The sequence below is a fragment of the Dromaius novaehollandiae genome, chromosome 5 (genome assembly GCF_036370855.1).
Source record: "Dromaius novaehollandiae isolate bDroNov1 chromosome 5, bDroNov1.hap1, whole genome shotgun sequence".
NCBI classification, from domain to species: Eukaryota; Metazoa; Chordata; class Aves; order Casuariiformes; family Dromaiidae; genus Dromaius; species Dromaius novaehollandiae.
The window spans coordinates 36,558,821-36,578,714 of record NC_088102.1 but is presented as its reverse complement, the minus strand read 5'-3'; the positions used below and the strand labels follow the sequence as shown (position 1 = coordinate 36,578,714).

The 19,894-nt window shown below is 34.8% G+C and overlaps 2 protein-coding genes across 3 annotated transcripts in view; one reads left to right on the top strand and one right to left on the bottom strand.

Moving 5' to 3' along the window:
- Positions 1 to 6,709, top strand: part of AVEN (apoptosis and caspase activation inhibitor) — a 109,247-nt gene extending 102,538 nt beyond the window's left edge. For both annotated transcript variants that reach the window (XM_064512439.1, XM_026095771.1), the window contains exons 3-6: positions 985 to 1,055; positions 1,764 to 1,859; positions 3,498 to 3,858; positions 6,224 to 6,709. In XM_064512439.1, the coding sequence (XP_064368509.1) occupies positions 985 to 1,055; positions 1,764 to 1,859; positions 3,498 to 3,858; positions 6,224 to 6,342 (647 nt within the window). In that variant the 3' untranslated portion in view covers positions 6,343 to 6,709. The remainder of the gene's footprint in view (positions 1 to 984; positions 1,056 to 1,763; positions 1,860 to 3,497; positions 3,859 to 6,223) is intronic.
- A 75-nt stretch (positions 6,710 to 6,784) lies between these two features.
- RYR3 (ryanodine receptor 3) overlaps positions 6,785 to 19,894 on the bottom strand; it is a 272,262-nt gene continuing 259,152 nt past the window's right edge. Inside the window, exons 94-103 of the mRNA XM_064512440.1 lie at positions 17,878 to 17,920; positions 17,143 to 17,270; positions 16,054 to 16,114; positions 14,867 to 15,013; positions 13,123 to 13,257; positions 11,013 to 11,169; positions 9,782 to 9,846; positions 9,563 to 9,663; positions 8,645 to 8,696; positions 6,785 to 7,837 (exon numbers count right to left, since the gene is read on the bottom strand). Of these exons, the coding sequence (XP_064368510.1) occupies positions 7,742 to 7,837; positions 8,645 to 8,696; positions 9,563 to 9,663; positions 9,782 to 9,846; positions 11,013 to 11,169; positions 13,123 to 13,257; positions 14,867 to 15,013; positions 16,054 to 16,114; positions 17,143 to 17,270; positions 17,878 to 17,920 (985 nt within the window). The 3' untranslated portion in view covers positions 6,785 to 7,741. The remainder of the gene's footprint in view (positions 7,838 to 8,644; positions 8,697 to 9,562; positions 9,664 to 9,781; positions 9,847 to 11,012; positions 11,170 to 13,122; positions 13,258 to 14,866; positions 15,014 to 16,053; positions 16,115 to 17,142; positions 17,271 to 17,877; positions 17,921 to 19,894) is intronic.

Sequence of the window (19,894 nt, the reverse complement as noted above, 5' to 3'; positions counted from 1 at the left end):
TAAGCTCTCTTTCATTCCCCCGTCTGAGCCCTAATCTTTCGTGTTCCATTTGTTACAGAATTTACTAATTTTTTGAGTTCCTGGAATTCTTGTGTGCTTTTGCAGTGAATTGACTTACAGGACTTTTTCTTTTGGAACCCAGGATGGTACTACAAAAGAAATACTGCATCTAAAACAAAATAATAACCCAACCCCACCTGTATTAAGATTGGCAGATGTCTTGCAGAAATGTAATAGGAAGTTAGCAAATAGCTAAAGTTACATATGTAGCTTAATTAATGCTAATTAAGGTTACTTTTAATTCAGTAACTTATGCATGTGAATTAAGTTTGGTTTTCAGTGGCTTCAATGCCATTCTTTTGACTGCATGCTGGAGTAGGGACTAGTGCAAGGAAGGAAGAGTCTGGAGAATTTAGCTGCCAGAAATCAAGAAGTCTTTACTGGTCCTTAACACTGTTTTTTAGGACATTTATAGTCCATTTTAGGAGGGATTTGCTGGCTGATAGGAAGAGGCATATCTGCAGCACATTCACATGTGTCCATAACATGAGTCTGTATTACATACTGTATTGCTGGGAGTCTATTTAAGGAAATGCATTCTGTGAATGTATAAATTCTTACTGTGTTGTTCAGATCGGATTTTCAACTAAAATCTTGCTTATTGACGTGGCACCTAGTATCACCTCATTCAGTTTTAATCTGTTTTGCAAATAAGAGATTAAAAGATATATATGTATACACACATATATCTATACAAACACTGTACTGTATTTTGACTTAAGATTTTTGCATGAAAGCAGCATTAAAATTTAATGCAAATCTGCTGAAGAAGCAGGGTTTATTGATTGGATTTACTTAATTAGGATTGGGAGTTTGGGGGGAGTTATTTTGTTTATATATAATTATATAAACATATAATATGTATATATTATGTATGTATATATGTATGTATATAAATATATATATATATATTCTTTTCTGTAGGAGACTCCTTTACACACTTTCGATTTGCTGAAGAGAAAGAATGGGATACAGAAAGCATATGCCATGAGCAGGTAACAGAAAAATTATCATTCTGATAAGTTTGTGTGGTAAGCACCCTGAATCCAGCTGGATTTCAGTACTTTTAATACTGAACGTATACTTTTCTGTGTTAAGTACACTCCACATCCTAGGTAGAATGGCTTAAAAGGAAATAGTGTGCTTTCATACAATTTAGTATCCTGGCATGGATAACACAGAGGTGGCTGTTCTTTCAGCAGCGTTTAATACAATCTGTAGCACACTCTCTTCTGTGGCTATTTTTATTAATTTGTCTCTAATGCTGGAGACTCTGGGGTCCATTTCCCCCCCCCCCCCCCACCAAAAAAAAAAAAAAAAAAAAATCAGAGCAGCAGGCTAGATTTTTAAATAATCTTTAAAGAACAAGCAGATCTACCCAGAGAAGGGAAAATAATGGACTGTCATTTTGCTTCACCAACATATCAAGTCAGACTTCCACTTTCAGGTGTATTCAAAAGCAGTAGTTTAGTCAAGTATATGAATATATTCATATAGGTTCTGTTTTAATTGTTTTGCTCTTGAGCGTATTCTAGTTTTTTCAAATTAACACACCTTCTGATTCAAACTTCATCTTTCAGACGCTGGGTATTTTGTTTTCTTATTACATTCTATGAATGTGTGGAATATGGGAATGTCATAGACAAAAATCATTATTATTTTTTTTTTAATGGAATCTTACTGTGTGTTGAATTATATTTCAGTTATCTGCCCTTTCTGTCGACTGTCAGATTTTGGTCCAGGCCCTTCAGGAAGTGCCTCTACATCTAAGGCTGAATGTGGCTGCTGAACTTGTGCAGGTAATGCTGTTTATTCTCACAACATAATGGAAATATTTTAAGTGAAACAATCTATGCTAGAACAATTATTTTAAATAAGTGGTCTTTGAATGCGACTTGCATGTATTTTATAAGTAAATATATTTCCTGAGATTGGGAAGTCAGCATGCATGTGAATCAAGATACTGTGCATCAGCACTTCTTTAGTTTTGTTGATGGCTTTAAATGAAATGTTTCTGTGTGCAGTGGACTGGATTTGAAACCAAGTATTTGGGTGTTTGCCATGGAATAATGCACTGTTTTTGTATTTGCTTCTCTTTCTAGCAACTATTATAAACTTGCACTTAAATTTTGAACGTGCTTGCAAAGTATTAGATAGATAATTATTTTATTTAGAATTTACTATTCTGTATAGTTAATATCAACATATATATTTATTCCATGAATCAAATTTAGGTCTGTTTTAGAACATGAGCTGTCGAGCAGATGAAGAAAATGTTATTCATGCTCTGGTTGTGGAAAATTAAACATAATATTAGCAGAAGTGTATCTTCAGGCTGTGAAAAAGAAAATATTAATTTAAAGAGAAAAGAAATAATGAGACTCGAGTTTAAAGACAAAAAAAATCAATCCGCTGAAATAAGGAAAAAAACATGACTACATGACTTAGAAGAAATTTTATTTCTGTTTTTGGAGTGCTTTGAGCTTGAAGTGCTTTTGTCAATTACACAACTATCTTTTTTCTTAATGTGGCTCAAAGATGTCTGCAGATGTAATGTCTAAGGGAATCTGCAAATATATGTTAACTTTTCAAATACTATTCCCTTCCTACAATTTAAAGATCATGACTAGAATTCTTCTGTTTTGCCACAGTTGCTCCAGGGTGGTGGGTGTTATTTAAAAATATTTTTTTTTCCCAGAAAAACAATAAAAAGCTATTTGTAATGAGATGCCGGACTACCTTCAAAAAATATATATGTAAACATGGTTATACAGTGTGTGTTATGACATTTAATCTTTATCTTGCTGTTGTAACACATGATATGGTAATCAGTGTGTACTGATACACAGCAGCAATATTAATGCCATGGCATCCTGATAAAAGCAGGATCTGTGTGCTTTAGTGTTAAATAATGAGTTGTCATTTCGTGTTGTGCTGTTTGATAGAGTTTTATATTCTAGTTTCGCTTTTCAAAGTATTCAGTGATGTAATACAGCTTTTGTCAAATAATTCTCAGCATCCTGTAGCATCGCTTGCTTTCAAGATGAATTTTGGAGGGAAGATCTAAAATGGGGTAGTGTTTCTAGCCAAGTTTTGTCTTCAGTCATTCCAAAGTTCAGAGTACTGACTGGGTTTAATTATAGAAGAATAAGAGAAGTAACTGTGCAGGAAGTATTTGTGGAATGATGGAATTTGTTGTTTTAGCATACAATCTCATATTTCATATTAAGGGATACAAGGAATTTGTAGCTTGTAGATGCTCAACTACTACCAAGTTAATTTTACTATACTTTCTGTTTCTGAATTTAACTCTGATGAATTTAATTCTAGCTTCTTAAGTGATGAAACAGGAAGTATGAATTACAATCCAAATTAGACAGAATAGTGAAAGCTGAGTTCATCATTACAAGGGCTAAAGTCTTTTCTTGTACTCCTAGGCATCGACGCCTGCTGAGCTCCCACACGTGAAATTTAAAAATATTGAAGATGATAGCAATAGACGAGAGATTCTGTTTCAACAGTCTTTGGCTCAGAGTGAAACAGTGTCCATCTCCCATCACGTTGGTGATTCTGTTGCCCCATCAGAGCCTAGAAGTAAAGATACTCATGCAGCAAATGCAGCAGAACCATTTCAGAAAGGCCTTCCACTATCAAAGCAAGAGACTGACCATTTGGATGAAGAACTGGATCTTCTCCTAAGTCTGGATGCTCCTGTTAATGCAGAAAACAGATGCGTGTCAGGTGCATTATCCTACAACGTAACTGAGAAAGATCAGAAAATGGATTATAAGGAAAAGGGTAAGATTTCCCCTCCCACACAGTCCCCTTCTTTCATTTCCATTGCTCTCTTTGTTGGTGACACTTTTAAAGTCATGACTAGCAAGTCAACAGTACTGCTGTCATCATCCCTGTCTGTCTCTCTCATAGTGCATTGCGTTGACCTGGGATTATGTTCTGACCCATCCGTTCCTTTTCAATGTTAACTCTGCCTAAGATGACTTCAGATATATAGCCCTCTTATTCAGCATACTGATGTTTGAAACGTTGCTGTTGCTTATGAAAATAACAGTCTGAATCTTTTTTGGTAGAGGCAAATTAAATCTAAAGCATTTAAAATGCAGTGAGTGAAAATACCCCTTTGTTACAGCTTCTAGAGCTTGTTGGAATGTGGTCTTTTCAGTATTTGGCCACTCTCTTATATCCTGGCTTTTAACTTTTTCTTATTCTGAACACATTTGATAAAGTGTGTGGCCAATACAGTATGTGCATTTACTAACTTTCAAACATTGTGCCTTTACGATTATATGATTAGTAGGATAAATGAATAAAACAATGGGGCTTGGTTTTCCATCTCACCAAAGGCGGATGATCATATAGTAACAACCAAAGTAAAGCTGCAGTGGAGATCTTTAACTGCAGCAGACAAAAACCTAGATATCCAAATAAATGCCTGGAGAAATAAATATTTCTGAAACAGTTCAGTAATTTACAGGATGCTTTAAAAATTGCTATGATTAATTTTTCAAGCCCAAAGAAATTGCACAATTCTTGTTTCTCTTATTCAAAGTGGTATAATCTGTTAGGCAGAAAAAGAGCTATTTTGTTTTTGGCCTTTGAACACAGATCTGCTTTTTCCTTTTTGATAACTTCAGTTGCTTTCACTCCTTTCATTGGGCTATGTTGTATATATTTTATCTATGAATCAAATCCTTGACCTGTATTTCAAGGATGGCAGACTCTTAATGGGATGGCAAAAATCTGTCCTTTAGGATGAAGGAGTTGGGATTGCCTGCAGAAATCCCAAACTGGTCATCTTCAGAGAGATCCCATAAACCCCTCATTGCAGTAGGTATCCCATTATTCCTTCTAGACTCCAAGAAACCATAGTCCCAGGTCAGTAGATATTAGAAGGGTTATTAATTTACTTACAGCAAATCTAGTCATTTGGTGAGATGAAGTAAGAAAGAGTTGTAGGTCATCTTATCAGTTTCTGAATGCTCTTGCTTTTTTCATTTTCTGAGCCAAATTTGGAAAATACTATGGGAACTGTTGCTGACAGGACACTTTCCACTCTAGCACAGAGTAAATACAGAATACTGTGGTTATCCTGGAATACTCCTAGCATACAAAATACTGAAATACTGCATATTTTATAGAAAATATATCATTGCTAAAATTGTTTCCACTAATGTCTCAAATGTTATATAGAAGACTTTAACAGTACTTTCCTTTCCAATAACAGTAAGTAAAATGAAGAGAAGTACTTCACTGATGTGCTGAGTTGCACCACTGTCAGCATGTTCATTTTAAGCATTAAGAGAAATAAAATTCTTTTGCAGAACAGCATTGGTCTTATGATTTAGCAAGATTAAAGTAACAACAGAAATGTACTGCTAGAGAGTTTTAGTGAGTGATCAAGATTAATTAAGAATAATTAAAATACAGTTTTTGAGTAACGTTACCAGCCCTTATGCCCTTGTGATGTAGTATACAGAAGAATCAATAGCTATTTCTGCTGACTGATATTTTCAAACTTTACTAGCATTCATTTTAGTTTTTTAAGGAAAGAAAACATGTGGAAATATTTTCTCATTTAAGAAATTGCGTACTTTATTTTGCTTGCATTCCTTTCTTAGAAGTTCGTGTATATTTTATACTGTTTGTTAGTTCTAGTGGGGAGTAGTGCTGTTCCTCCCCAGCCCACAGCAATACAAAAGAATTTTTAGTGTCTCCCATTCTTTGTGTATGATTTTGTTGCTATGTTAAAAACTAAATAAAGGGGGTTCAACATGTAAGTGTCACAACAAGCAATGCAGCAAGCCTTGTCACTGAAGAGAATCTTGAAATACTGTTTCATTTCTGTAGTATGGCATGCTTTCCACTCCAGATCACAGTGTAAATCCCTTAAGAAAACAGTGCCAACACAAATGTGGAATCCTAGGCTATCATGCAACAAGACCAGCCCCCACCTGCCCCCTTCAATCACTGTTACTGGGAAGTTTATTAAGCTGCCTTATTTTTTTTATTGTTGCTACTGTTTTTGGAATGCGACTCTGCAGTTGTTTGTTAGTAAGTTGTGCATTAAAAAGCAAAATGATCAGGGACAAAAATCTGGTAAGGAAATGTTTCCAGAATTTTATGTCTGTTCTTTTTACTTTTCTAGACCCTCTAAAACTAGATGTGCCTGAAGAGAAGAGTACAGCATCACAGCAGCAGCAAAGTACATCTAAAAATGTCACTGAGGAAGAGCTTGAAGATTGGCTGGACAGCATGATTTCCTGAAGCCCAAATTCTCTTATGTGAATAAATGAATATAGCAAAAGTTAAGGAGAAAGTATTAGCATAAGGAGTGAATTCCTTTATCTCCTCTTTATTTCCTTTATTTTGCTTGGTTCAGTATGCCCAATGCCTAATTTTATTTGACAGCATTTAAAAACCGCTTATCTTAAATTTGTTTAAATGTGATAGAGAATTCTCTAAAGTAAGTGAATATTCTTGGTAGACAATACTTATTTAAAAAGTTTAAATTTTGTGATGAAATTCAGATTTTCTTTGCTTAAGATGTATGCCACAATACACTAACAGAGAAATTGTTTCAGCCTGTACTTGCTATATGTAGTCCTTATAAAATAAAACTGTGAACACAAAATACATGTGTGTTTAATCACCATCCTATCCCACATTTCCATTGCGGTAGAAAAAATAGAAAGAAGAGACAAAGGTATTATTTGGCTTATTATACTTTATTGCAGTGGGCACTTTTCATTAGAAGAAAAAAAAATGCATAAACCTAGCAGCTTCTACATACAGATGACCATAAAGCATTGTTTTATTTTGGCCTAAGATTTAAATTTCATTCATTTTGATACAGTGTATTTCTTTTAACAGCGGCGTCTAATAAGCTGTTATTGAAGGTAGTATATAAATGAACTTCAAGTGCAGTTTCATACAGAAAGACAGAAGAGCAACACAGTTAATGGATCTGTCCATCTAGAACACTAACATAAATAAAAAGTTTGCATAGCTATGTCTACAGAGGTTTTAAGGCACTTAATTGATGTTTCATGGTCAACAGAGTGTTTGAAAATGTTTTATTTTTAACTGCTTAAAGCTATTAAGCTGTATTGTAATACATTCACTAGCAAATACTGTGGGGAAAAACTGGACTGCAGTTAAAATACTGAGGCATGGCCTCTGATGTTGAAGTTCTTAAATTTCAAATGTTGTGCAATTAAGATGTCTTTTAGCCCTTTCAGCTGTACTACCAAACACTGGGTTAATGGTGTGGTTAAAAATTTTTAATCAGGCCCTGTTTGAATAGGAAGGCTAAAGTTAATTTTCACATAGATTTCAAATTGAAATTTCAACAAAAGACCTGTTTTATACATGGTAGGCAAAAAAAGCCTATGAATTGGTTTCAAATTTTATGTAGGTCTTGAAGTTTAAAGACATTTAAAGCAAATACGATTTCAAATTGAAATTTCAACAAAAGACCTGTTTTATACATGGTAGGCAAAAAAAGCCTATGAATTGGTTTCAAATTTTATGTAGGTCTTGAAGTTTAAAGACATTTAAAGCAAATACGAGCTCTGAATTTACACCCTAAAAAGAAAAGGTAAGAGATTTTTTGTTTACTGGATTTTAACAGTTCATGAATAGAAGAGTTTCTTTTGTGATAATGTTAGCCAAGTTGATCCTCATACTGTTTCCGAAAGCAGTCTCCTGCTGGAAAGAAATCCCAACATCTTTCTTGGTACATCTTCCACACAAATGACTCCTGTAAATGATAAGGAGTATTTATTTTATCACACACCTTGCAGCTAGCACTGTAGATAAACTTTTAACAATAACCAGTACTGTGCCTATTACCATCAAGTATAACTGTGAAAACACTGAAACTCCTGGGTCATAATTCAAGAATGCTTGTAAAATTACTTTTCTGCCTGTTGTATTTGTTGGAGGTAAGTACTACTTCTGATTCAGCATTCTTGAAAGTTAATGCAGTTTTTCTGCTTAAGGCTTAAGTGTAAATTAGTCCAATTATTATATGAGAGCAAACCTCTGTAATCTGTATATATAAAGTGTTTTATTTGCTCAAAAAACATTTTGAAGTTAAAGTTACTTTCATAGTGTTTGCATTACAGCTTCATATTTAAGATTTAAATAAATCATATTTATTTTCTTATTTATGTGTAGGGCCTAATAACATTAAACACGCACATGCTCTCACACACACACACACACAGATGTAGACTATAAATAGAGTAGTTTAACTAACTACTAAATTTTGGGGGAAATAAACTTTAGCTACTACATTTCAAGGTTTCATTTCAGATATAAGGCGACAGTTAGATAACTGGAAGCTCTCTTCTCCAGAAAGACAGTTTAGTGATAGAATTTTATTTTATTATTTTATTTTTTACCCTCCCTTTTATGCCCAAAAAATCTCAGGGAGGGTGATATTTGTCTCCACTCCTTGGTGGTACATCAGTTCCATCTAGTAGTACATAGGTACAAGGCTGGAGAAGATTAAAAATAATGAAAGAAAATTTAAATTTTTGATTAAAGATTATCTTCTACCTACCTGGCCAGTATGCTCAGTTTCATCCTTATTAATGAGATACATTAAAAAGAACCTGAAACAAGCACATGAAGCAAGTATTAATGCACAAAACATAACATCTCTGCTTCTTTCCTTGAATGGGACATAAAAGGGAAATTAATTATGCCAAGCAGCAAAGTAGTGACCCTGCTTCAAATTAAAAAAAAAAAAAAATTAAAGGAGAAAATTCTGTCCTCCAGTACTCAACTCCTGTGGTAGTGCTAACAGTTGTAAAAATCTTTAAAAGTGTAAAACTTGTAGCATTTTGTTTCAGTGCTAGGAGCAACAACTGAATTAGGTTTCATCCTGTCTCAGCTGCCATGCTCAAACTATCTCACCTTGGAAGATGGTGCAATACCTACTAGTTTATCTTCCAGAGATTATGCTTTTTTTGTTTTGTTTTGAACATAACTCTTAAAATATAACTCTTAAAAATAAGGGGGGGGCAGGTTTTCCTTTTGGTGCCATTAGTTCTTGCTAATGTACTCTATTGTCTCTAGTCTGTGGACAGTCAGAAGTACTATTTTAAATCAGCAACAAAAGTTTCAGTGGCTTCATCAACATGACCAAGCCCCCACTCACAATCCTCTCTTCTTCCAAACTAAAGGGACTTACAGACCACTGTTCAATGCCATTCCACATATCTGATTTCCTTCCAGAGCAGAACTTAAGGCAGTGGTGTGCCTGCAGGACTCAACCTGCTAAGCTAGCTCGTGTAGAGTGAGCACTGTAATGACAGCCAACAGTGTGGAGTGGAGGAGGGAAACCAGAAAGGAATGGAGATCCTCAGTCCTACAGAATTGTGTCTTAGGATTGTTCAGCAGTGTGTGCTTCCAAGTTACGCTGGAGTGGAAAGGTCACTTTATTGTAATTCCAATTAATGTAGTAAAACACACTTACAGGTAGTTTGCCAAGTTGTGCTCTTGCAAAGTATGTGTTTCAAAGCCATGTGGGGTTGTGTCAAAGTAGTCATTGCCGATTCCACAAATAAAACATTTGGTCTGGAAATGGAATTCAAATGTTTAAAATTCAGTTTTTAACTCTAAGCCAATATTATTAATTACTAGTAACAATCTAGATTAATAAAAGTAGGGAAAAATGTAATGTGCTTACTCATACCTCCATATCTTCTCTCACTTGTTCTTGCTGGTCTCTTAATTCACCAAAAGCATCAATAATCAGGCCTATTTTGTATGGAAAAAAAGCAAAATTTAATTACTTAAGAACTTAGCAACATTCATATTTCATGCAATGCAGAAAAGTAACTCTGACTTAATCAAATATCCTCCACTGTCTTTGGCGTTCAGCATACTTATGCCTAGGTGGAACAATTCAAGTTACAATCTCTTGGTTTCAGACATACAATATTTGTTTACACTGCATTCCCAGTGGGGATTTCTCTGACACAGAAGTATTATCTTAAGAGTGGGAAGGCTTTTCGTGACATGCATTTTGGTCAATATAAGCTTCCATAAGGCATGTATTGTCATATTTCTTGCTCCCATGAAGGAACTTCATTTTCATTCTCATGGGGCGCTTGCATTGCAACTTTTGTTTAATGAAGGAAACTTGGCTCCTACAGTCCCAAAAGAGTGTTTATAATCACTTCCCACTTGTTGGTGATGCAGCTTTGCCACTGAAGCATTATTTCTCCATTGCCAATGTATCAAGACTAGAGCTGGATCATTCTGGGAACATTTGTAACTTTTTATATAGACTTTTCTTTCTTTCTTTCTTTCTTTTTTTTTTGGCCACCAGATTGCCTGATAACTGCAGTTTTGTTTTGCTTTTTTTTTTCTGACAGCCTCAGGGCAGTTACATAGTGAGCACTGTATACTGACAGTTATTCAACACAGTCTGCTTCTCTGTAACAACAACTGCAGAACAATTAGAACTGCAGATCAACCTACAGAAAGGAGGAAATGCGTATGTGGCCATGGTGTCCAGTCAGAGAGGAAACCCAAGGGGAAAGAGAAGGAATTATCCAGCCAACTGTGCTGGTTCCAAACTGGTTGTGTTAAACATCTACAGCAAGGCTTTCCCAGTTTAAATGGTCAATAAGGCAGGAAGAGTGATCCTGTACTAACTGTGTCATTGCTGGATAGTTTCTAAAGGTGTTCATAAATACTGTAACCCAGGTACTTTGTCTTTCTTTGTATAGTACTTAGGACAATGCATATGTTTATGAATTAAAATTATTATTTGAGAATTAATGATTTTATGAACTCAGAAATAAGTCTTTCTACCAATACTGCTTAAATCATCTCAAAGATAAATATGGTTAAAAAATACATTTCAGAACTTCAGTGCACTACATTTTAACAGTTTCTACTAAGGTAAGTGAAGATACCTTGAATAATGGCCAGTAGGATAACAATGACAAAGAAGAAAAATGTGATGTCAAAGACAATTCGATACATTTCATAAGGGTCTCCAGCAGGATCCTCGATTTCATCTCCAATGCCACCACCAGCTCTTACACCCACATACATGTGGAACAGATAACACTAAAAGAAAAGTTGGGAAACTATAGAAATACTTAACATGAACAAGTCTGGATTTTTAAATGATTTCCTTCTACTAATGTTCTTCAGAATTTTTATTTAAACATAGAAACAACCAACATGTAATGTCATTCTTCACGCATCACCCACTTTGCACAAGAAATCTGTTGAGTATCTTGACCAATGTGGTTACATCTTCAACTAGTAGTAGTAAGAAAGGGAGTCAGCATCAACTGTGCTACCCTTCCCCCCCCCCCCCCCCGAGTCTTACATAAAAAGTAACATTTGGGGGACATTTTTCTTCTATCCACTACTGTACTCACCTGTGCATAAATTCCTAAGGTTCAAGCTTACTCCAAGTAATCAGAGGACACCTTTTAAAGTCTTGCAATGGTATGTAGGAAATGCTAGCAAGTATTGCCATAAAATAAATAGTGACATATTTACAACAAATCCATTCTCTGTTGAGGTGGTTTTGGATAATTTCATTTTGCAATATTAAAAGTCTGTTTTATTATCTTTTGAATGATTTATGATCACACATAACCCATGTTCAGTTTGAGGCAGAAGACATCACTTTACAAAAATGCTGCTCTATCTGTTGTTTTTTAAAAATTTAAGTCTTCATGGAAAAATATTTACAAATCTGACTATTTAAGCTATGCAAGGGTATTGGAGTGAAATCTTTTGCTAGAGCTATATACTATTTAATGCTCCTGTATAAATCAACTACAAAGTCTTGTAAACCACCTTCAGTTGCATGATATGGGTTAATAACAAACAAAGGAAAACTCTAACCTCAGTGTTTTGTAGTCACATTAGACAGCAATGATCATGTTGGATAATAGTAAAAACTGACAAATCTGGTCTTTCATAAGCAAACACTAAACAGAACTATACATTCATTTTTAGAATGGAACTTTACTATTCAGCTAAGATACTGCTACTAGTTTAATCATACTTAAAAACATAAATTGGAATTGATTTACCTCACTTGGCAGAGCTGTTTAGAATGTAATATAATTCAATTATTCCAACTACTCCTACATCCATTTTACGACTCTGATGCATAAGCTTTATTTCAGGTCTAATCTTTGTATTCAGGTCACAGCGGGACTAGTTAAATATAACTGGGCAGTTCTCATCCTTCCTATAATTTGCACATTTGGCTTGCATTGAATATTTGATAGAATGGTCAAAAATAGGGAAAATCATTTTGTGTAGTCAATGATGAATCTCTGGAATATTTTGTTCTATCTGTGACATGTAACACAGGGCAGATGATAGTGACCATGCCCTGGAAGGAATGCACTGTCACCAACTCAGAACATGAAATGGTTAATACATGGTATTTTGTGCTGTTTTATTCGTACAGTAAGAAAATCAAATCCTCTTCATACCATAAGAAATATCTGTAGGGTATCTCTTAATATGACATACATATTATTTGGTTTTCTGTTGTGACAAGTGGAAAGAGAAGGGAAGTTAGTAACATCTGATTATTACTCCTCTTAAGCTTTAATTTCCTCCTGCTCTACTCACCCTTGATTTCTTACTTTGTGACTAAATTACCAATTGTGAGTAGTTTGGAGCAGGGATCTATAACTAGTGCTAATAACATCATATACTTAATGCAATCTGAATAAGGATAGGAAGAGCTTGCACACTTGCAAATATTTGGAACACACTGAGTTTTATTTGTGCTGCAGTAAAAAAGTTTTGTGTAGGACTGACAAATTTGTCATGAGCTCTCTTCCATAGACTTTAAGGGTTTGCTCTCTGCATGCGTAAAGGAGCTGCAACCAATGACACGCCACAGTATTTAGCAGAAAAATCCAAAATATCTTCCTGTACTAGTGAGCAGCATCTATTGCATTTAGACCAGTAGAGAATATCGAGGGAACCATTTGAAAATTCAGGATGATATTTGAAGCATGCTAGTGATATTTTAGTTACCGTCATCATGTCATCGCATTTCATGTCTGGTTCATCTTCATCTTCACTTTTGTTGTAGAATTTGCGGAAGAAGTTGAACGCCACAACAGTGTAAAGATACACTACTACAGCCAGGAGTCCTACAGTAAGCACAAGCTGTGTATAGACAAATGACATGAAAGTAGGGTTCAATTTTATTTGGTTAGAGCAGCTGAGCCAGATCAGTGTATTAAGTATTGAAAATGTATCATCATATTGTACCTTTCCCAAGAAGGGAACTAAAGATAGCAGTTGTGATAGCTTTGAGGTATAACTATTGCTTGGATCAGCAGAAGGGCAAGTGGTATTCTTCCCTGCTCTCACATGAAAACCATATGTAAAATGGTATCAAGAAGTTGCAAGTGTTTCCATATTTCTAAGCAATATGCTTACAAACTATGTATCACTGAAGCAATATTTTCAGTATTCAAGATAAAACTGAAATTCGAGTAACTTAAAGAGCTGTATATATAGTAGAAATTAAATGATTAAAAATAAACCCCTTCAATTAATTTGATAAATAATTTTAACTATGACTTAGTATGACTTATCATAACCTATTTTCTATACCAAAGGTAGTTAGCAAAGTCACCTCTAAAGTGAAGCACAATTTCATAGATAAACAAAAAAATAATTTCCAGGTCTGGCTTTTAAGTTAAGTAGTATGCTTCTTAAGTGTACATTTCAATTGGAAAACCTGTAGTTATCTTTCAGTGTTTGTGTCTCTACTGACAAGATCAATAGTATCAAGAAATGCTAATCTTTGCTTGTTAAGAAAGATAAGCTTTCAAAAAGCTGTGGTCTTGAGTTGAAGCAGTTTTGTCAACTATATTTAGTTTTGGAGTATGATTTCACATTGAGAAAAATCTCATAAAGAAGGTATACCAATCATTTAATTTAAAGTAATACAACTCTGGTCATCCTGGTCAGAAAATGAAGGGAACAAAAAAACAAATCTAATTGGTTGCTCAGATGATACTGAAAACATTACCATATGTAATGCTTTAGTAAACTCTATGCTTGAGAGAGCATAAGAGTGGGCTTAGAAATATCTGTTACTGCATTTGAAAAGGAATGGAAACTGCCTGAGGTACAATTTTTGGGAAGTTCTGTTAGGAGAAGATTCCTCAAATGTGAGGGAGAAAAAAAAAAAGAAGTGTGTTAGAGAAAAGCATGTATTTGTTAGTATGCTAGCTAGGAACACAGATCAAGGATCCAAGAATGATTCCCTCCATAAGTCTCCTTATTTTTGGAAGAAAATTTGATTAATCTGACTTTTGCAGGACTTAGAGACATATAAATATATTTCACAATGCAGAATGCCCATACCTGTAAGCACATTCTTATTAGCTAAGTATTGAAATCTCAACAGCACCCAGATCATTATTACTGCAGTAGCTGAGGAGAGATTGTGAATTCTTAGTAGTTATCACCAATCGCAGTTCATCAATGATCATACAAAAGGAGCTGGCTAGGCCATAATTCATATTCTCACTTTTTTCTAAAATGATGGGTCTTGGTATTGTATGCAAAACATCTTTAGCTATCAGTGCCCTATGGGTATAGATTATTAGAATTTTACAGGACTTAACACGTATTAACAGTACTGTAGAAGACAGGGGTTTATTCTTTGCTCTATTCATGGTCAGAATGGATTGTAATCCAATATTGTCCAGGTACTGTTACAAAACCCATTTGTTTTCAAACCTCTATATGTAACACTCACCTGTTTGCCATTGTGAGTTACTGAAGACAGAATGGTTCGCAATGTCTTGAAACCCATAGCAATATCCAGCAGATGAGCAGCAAAGAAGAAGTTGTTGTAGTGTCCAAGGATAGACATAGTTGTGTACCAAGCTAAGTATAAAAATGACTGTAGAGAAAGTGAAAAGTAGCAGAATGTTAGCAGGTACTAATGTGTAGTATTGGATCCAAATATAGCATTCCTTTACTCACTCAATTCATTTATGAAATAAAGTAATACCATCATGATCTGATTTGAATCACAGTCTGAATGTAATACCTCTATTTTACACATACAAAGAGATCGTGTTACTTTGTCTCTTAAGATCTCCACTGTTCATTTGAAGTGTGTTTATTGCTTAGTTATTTTAATGAAACCTTTATAGTTACGTATTTAACCGGTCTTCAGCATATACGTTATTAACATCAAAATCTCCTACCTTAAAACTGTTTTGGTTGGGGAGCTTGTTACACAGTACTTTATATTTTAAACGCGGAGAGAAAATGCATTGTATTACTCTTAGGCACTTTGTCCTGCTCAAGTCTCAGACCATGTCAACCAGCAAACCCAGAAAGCACATAACGTAGCTTATTCTTTTAATGAGTAATGAACTTGAAGCCACTTTGACATGAGATCTCTTATTCAAGAGCAATAGTTCAGTGTGCTTTTAGTGCACAATGAATTTATACATCGTCACTTGATTGACCTTGACCTTGTTCATATGGGAATGCTCAAGATGCACGCAGCTCTTATTTGCAAAAAGGAATTTTGAAGATAAGCTTGGGCTTTTCAGAAGAGAAGGTATGATAGAAAAGAACTAACCCACAAAGTCTAACAGATAATTCAAGCATAACACAAGATAACTTTCTTTAGACTCTACTTGATCTAAGAAAAGATGTCTTTGGTTGCTAGACTGATATATACCAATTTACATGAATGCATCATTAACTTCCAAATGTCCATTGCCCTTTGGAATCAAAAACAAATACTCTAATGCAAGTATAATTTAAAGCAATTTGCTACAGCACAAGACAGGAAACAAAATACTTTATATCGGTTGTGTAATTCAGTACTATTTGTGTATGTTTATTAAAAAAGTAGATGGTGGAAAACACACATTCATGTTTAGAGTAGATCAAAGCATGTTCTTCTAGGCTTAATATACTTACATTATCAGTAAAAACAACGCCAAGCTTCCAAATGTGGTACTTGGTATCAATGGAGCTTAACCTAGGGAATATCAAATTTTTGGAATGCATAAATGTCAAAACAAAGTATTTAATAGTTATGATAGATTTCCTTTTCTTAAATTACATTCAAACATCTAAGCATATCTTTGCATAATAACTAACCTAATAACTAGTATTTTTTCCTTCAGAAAGTATAAACAACGAACTAGGCTTGGCACTTCACATTTGTTGGCTGAAGGCTGTGATACACAGTAGCTGTTTCTTTTTTTGAGTCATACAGAGGCTTCAGCAGATTTCAGAGAGAATTCATTAACACAAAACCCCATTACACAATTTCTAAGCCATTGAAATTGTTGGAACAATTTCAAGCAGGTGTGATACTGCCCTATTCCAGACTTACAAAAATTAAAGTGTGTGTTAAAAGTATTGAAACGCAGATACTGAATTGTCTGAATTGGAGAGATAAGTGTCGTTCTCTGTCTGATATGCAAAATGTTGCAATATTGCCACGAGGAAAGCTAATGCCTTCGTAAAGTCCTGAATGTTTCAACAGCCATTAGATGATTGTGCACAAAATTCCTTTTCATGGGTGACTTAGGTATAGAAGAAACCAAACTCTCATAGGAGCCTAAATCAGTGAAAGAGGACTTGGATGACTTGCCTGCTTTCAATCTCTCATCTTCATTAATTCAAAAATGGAAGCCACAAATCAACTCTGATTTTTTTCTAGATATATGTTATCAGTAGATTTTTGTTGTCCTTCCATTTTAAACTAACTCTGTTGTAACACCTAAAGAACATTTAAATGCTGCACTGTTGTTTAAAATAGTGCCCAACTACTTCAGTCATCATCAATATTTGTGATTTTTTCTTATTTATATAACACAAGTATACATAGGTTTTCTTAAAATGCTTGTTTATTTTGCTTTTTCACTAAAAAGACTTAATCATCTGAATTTTCAATGCAGAAGAAAACATCACTACAATCTCAGTACAGAATCCATTTTCATCTTTGACAGTGAAAATATGCCAGCATATGATTTTGTTTGTAAAGTCCAGAAATCATACCATGATACAAGAGATGCCTCTTCTGGTTCGCTCTCTTCTACTGGACTAAAATCAAGGGCATTTTTGTCCAAACCCAGAAGTTCTGCTATGCGCTCTGCTCCATATAAATCCCCGTACTTGTTAATAACCTAAAAATGGAAAAAGAAGAGCTTTTGCACAGAGCAAAACATTGGAGACATTCACTCTTCCCTAAGCCAGTAGTTGTCAGAAATAAAAAAAAAAAAAAGGTCTTCCAGAGCTAACACTGCGGGAACAGCAAGAACAAGCAGAAAGCCGGGGGGCGGGGGGGAGGGAGGAAGGGGGGAGTTTGGGGGTACGTGCATAAAAAAGAAAGATAGAAGCATTAAATGCTATTATCTGAAAGCTTCTGTATAATTTCAAATCATTTGAACTGGCATGTTTTTCTTTTTTTAGGGGGATGAGGGGGCTTTGTATCCTAAAGATGACAATGGCTGTAAATTAGAACTGTATGGCTGATTGACAGCACCAAGTTACTTGGAATGTATGAGTCTAGGAACTAAACCAAAGCATTCTTTCTTTTTCCTTCCTCCCACCTACGCTACAACTGCCTCTTAACTCTGAGATTTACCACAACAATGACTTCCATAAAACAAATTTCAGCTCTCAATTTTTTGTATATTTATGTGTACCTAAATACATTACATATAGATATCCAGATTACCTGAGTAGTAGGCTATTGCTATGGCTAACGTAATAGAAATACACAAAGCTTACCTTCCGTTTTACAAATTTGTCCCAGTAATTGTTAGGAAAGGACCTGCATAGATAAGGCAAATATATTTCAAGTTATTTAACTTCTATGGGAAGGAAAAAAAAAAAAAAGCAAAATAGAAGGAAATGATCACTGCAGATTTTCATACAATTTTGTTCACTCACACACTGCACTTCGAATTATGAGAACAATTTCTTTTGATGCGGATGGCAGTTGTCAGGACAACCTGTGGACTATTTGAATTTATGATTCACTGCAACATCATCTTTCTTTTTTCCCTTTCCTTTTTCTCAGCCATAAATACCACAATTGGCTACAAAAGGACATCAGGCTAAATATTATCACTTAATGATCCTAACAAGTCAATAATAGCCGGGTTGTCACTGTAATATCATTGATCTCCTAAATAAATCCTTTACTGTTCCCAACCACAAGATCAGTATGGACAAACAAGCCTTGCATTTTGCAATGAAAGAGAGTTTTGCAGTATGAATAATTTTTCAGTTCACTGGGTTACATTGCAATCTGAGGCTGAACACTTGGGAACCAGTGGACAGTCTGTAAACACATAACATTAAAATTCAAAAAATATTCTAAAATATAGAATATTGCTACAATCATTTGGAGAAAACAGGAATTAGTGGTAATCTTGTTCTCAGGTACGTCATATAACAGATCATTGTTACTGGATCTGAAATCCCAGAACAAGACCACATTAAAAAAAAAAGTTTACAATTCTAAACCTTCAAGACGCTTCAGCTAATGGGTGTTTTGCATCTTCCCCTCCTTTCCCTTTCCCCTTCCTCACCTCAGAACAGTCGTGTCCACTGTGCTAAGTAAAACAAAAACTGGTGTTCATAAAAAAGAAAAAAAAATGGAGCACTAAATCTTAAATATTTAAGATATTTTATATATATATATATATATATATATATATATATATATATATATATATATATATATATATATATTTAAATATAAGGCTGGCTGTTCTTGAAAAATTCCATGCTTTTTTCAGAGCAGTGAGCAACGATAATTCTTCATGAAGCAACAAGTTTTATCAATGGGAGATATTACAGCAGACACTAGTAAATACATCAGTACATCAGCTTTGACCCTCAAGAGAAGATGATAATTTTCCTGGAAGGATCCATCTTTTATATTCTTTCTTATCAGGCTAGCAGAGTTTCCCTGATCTTCAACTTGATCATAACAAGTATTGTTCTTGAACTGTCTTGTGAGTAGCAGTGCCTAGGACCTCCTCATTCTCACAGTTTTGCTGTATGTGATGTCAGTCAGGAAGAACTCTAATTTGTCATCAGGAAACGATAAAAACTATAAGGCTTTTCTCTCCATCTCCTGGATGCGACATAAGAATTGCAGCTATCAGAGTGAGCAGTGCAAAAGAGAGAAGTCAGAGGTCTCACAGGAAGGTAAAGAGGAAAAATAACTGCTTAATCTAAAGGACAGTGTTGGTAAAACAGAAGAAAGCTTTAAGCAGAAGACTGACATTCTAGAGCACTGTTCTACTACGAGGATTTGAGGCAAACTTCCCAACTATTATTAAGATGGTGCTTGATTTCTGATTTTATAAATTGACTTTCTGAATGAAATTACTCCATACAACTGTTTCAGATAAAAAGCAGATAATTATAGTTACTCAGATAGTATATTCTGGTCCAATGTTCTACAGCCTTATTTCTGTCCTCAGTTTCTGAAACTTTTAAGCAAGGTGTCTCTCTAACGTAGCCAGCTTGCACCAATGTCTTGTACAGCAAACATGTAATGGTGCTGCATTTAGGGTACGTCTTTTGTCTCATTAATTACATTTTGAACTTATAAAAAGGACATTTCAGCATATAAAGAGCAGGGGTATCCTGAGGCTATAACCACTGCACTAAACCTTGAGTCAGTTCATATCAGAAGGAAGGTTTAGTCAGCTTAAATTAGACTTCTCTTTTACTCAACTTCAGTAGATAGAGCAACATGCTGAAAACAGACTGTACTTGTACATTGGGA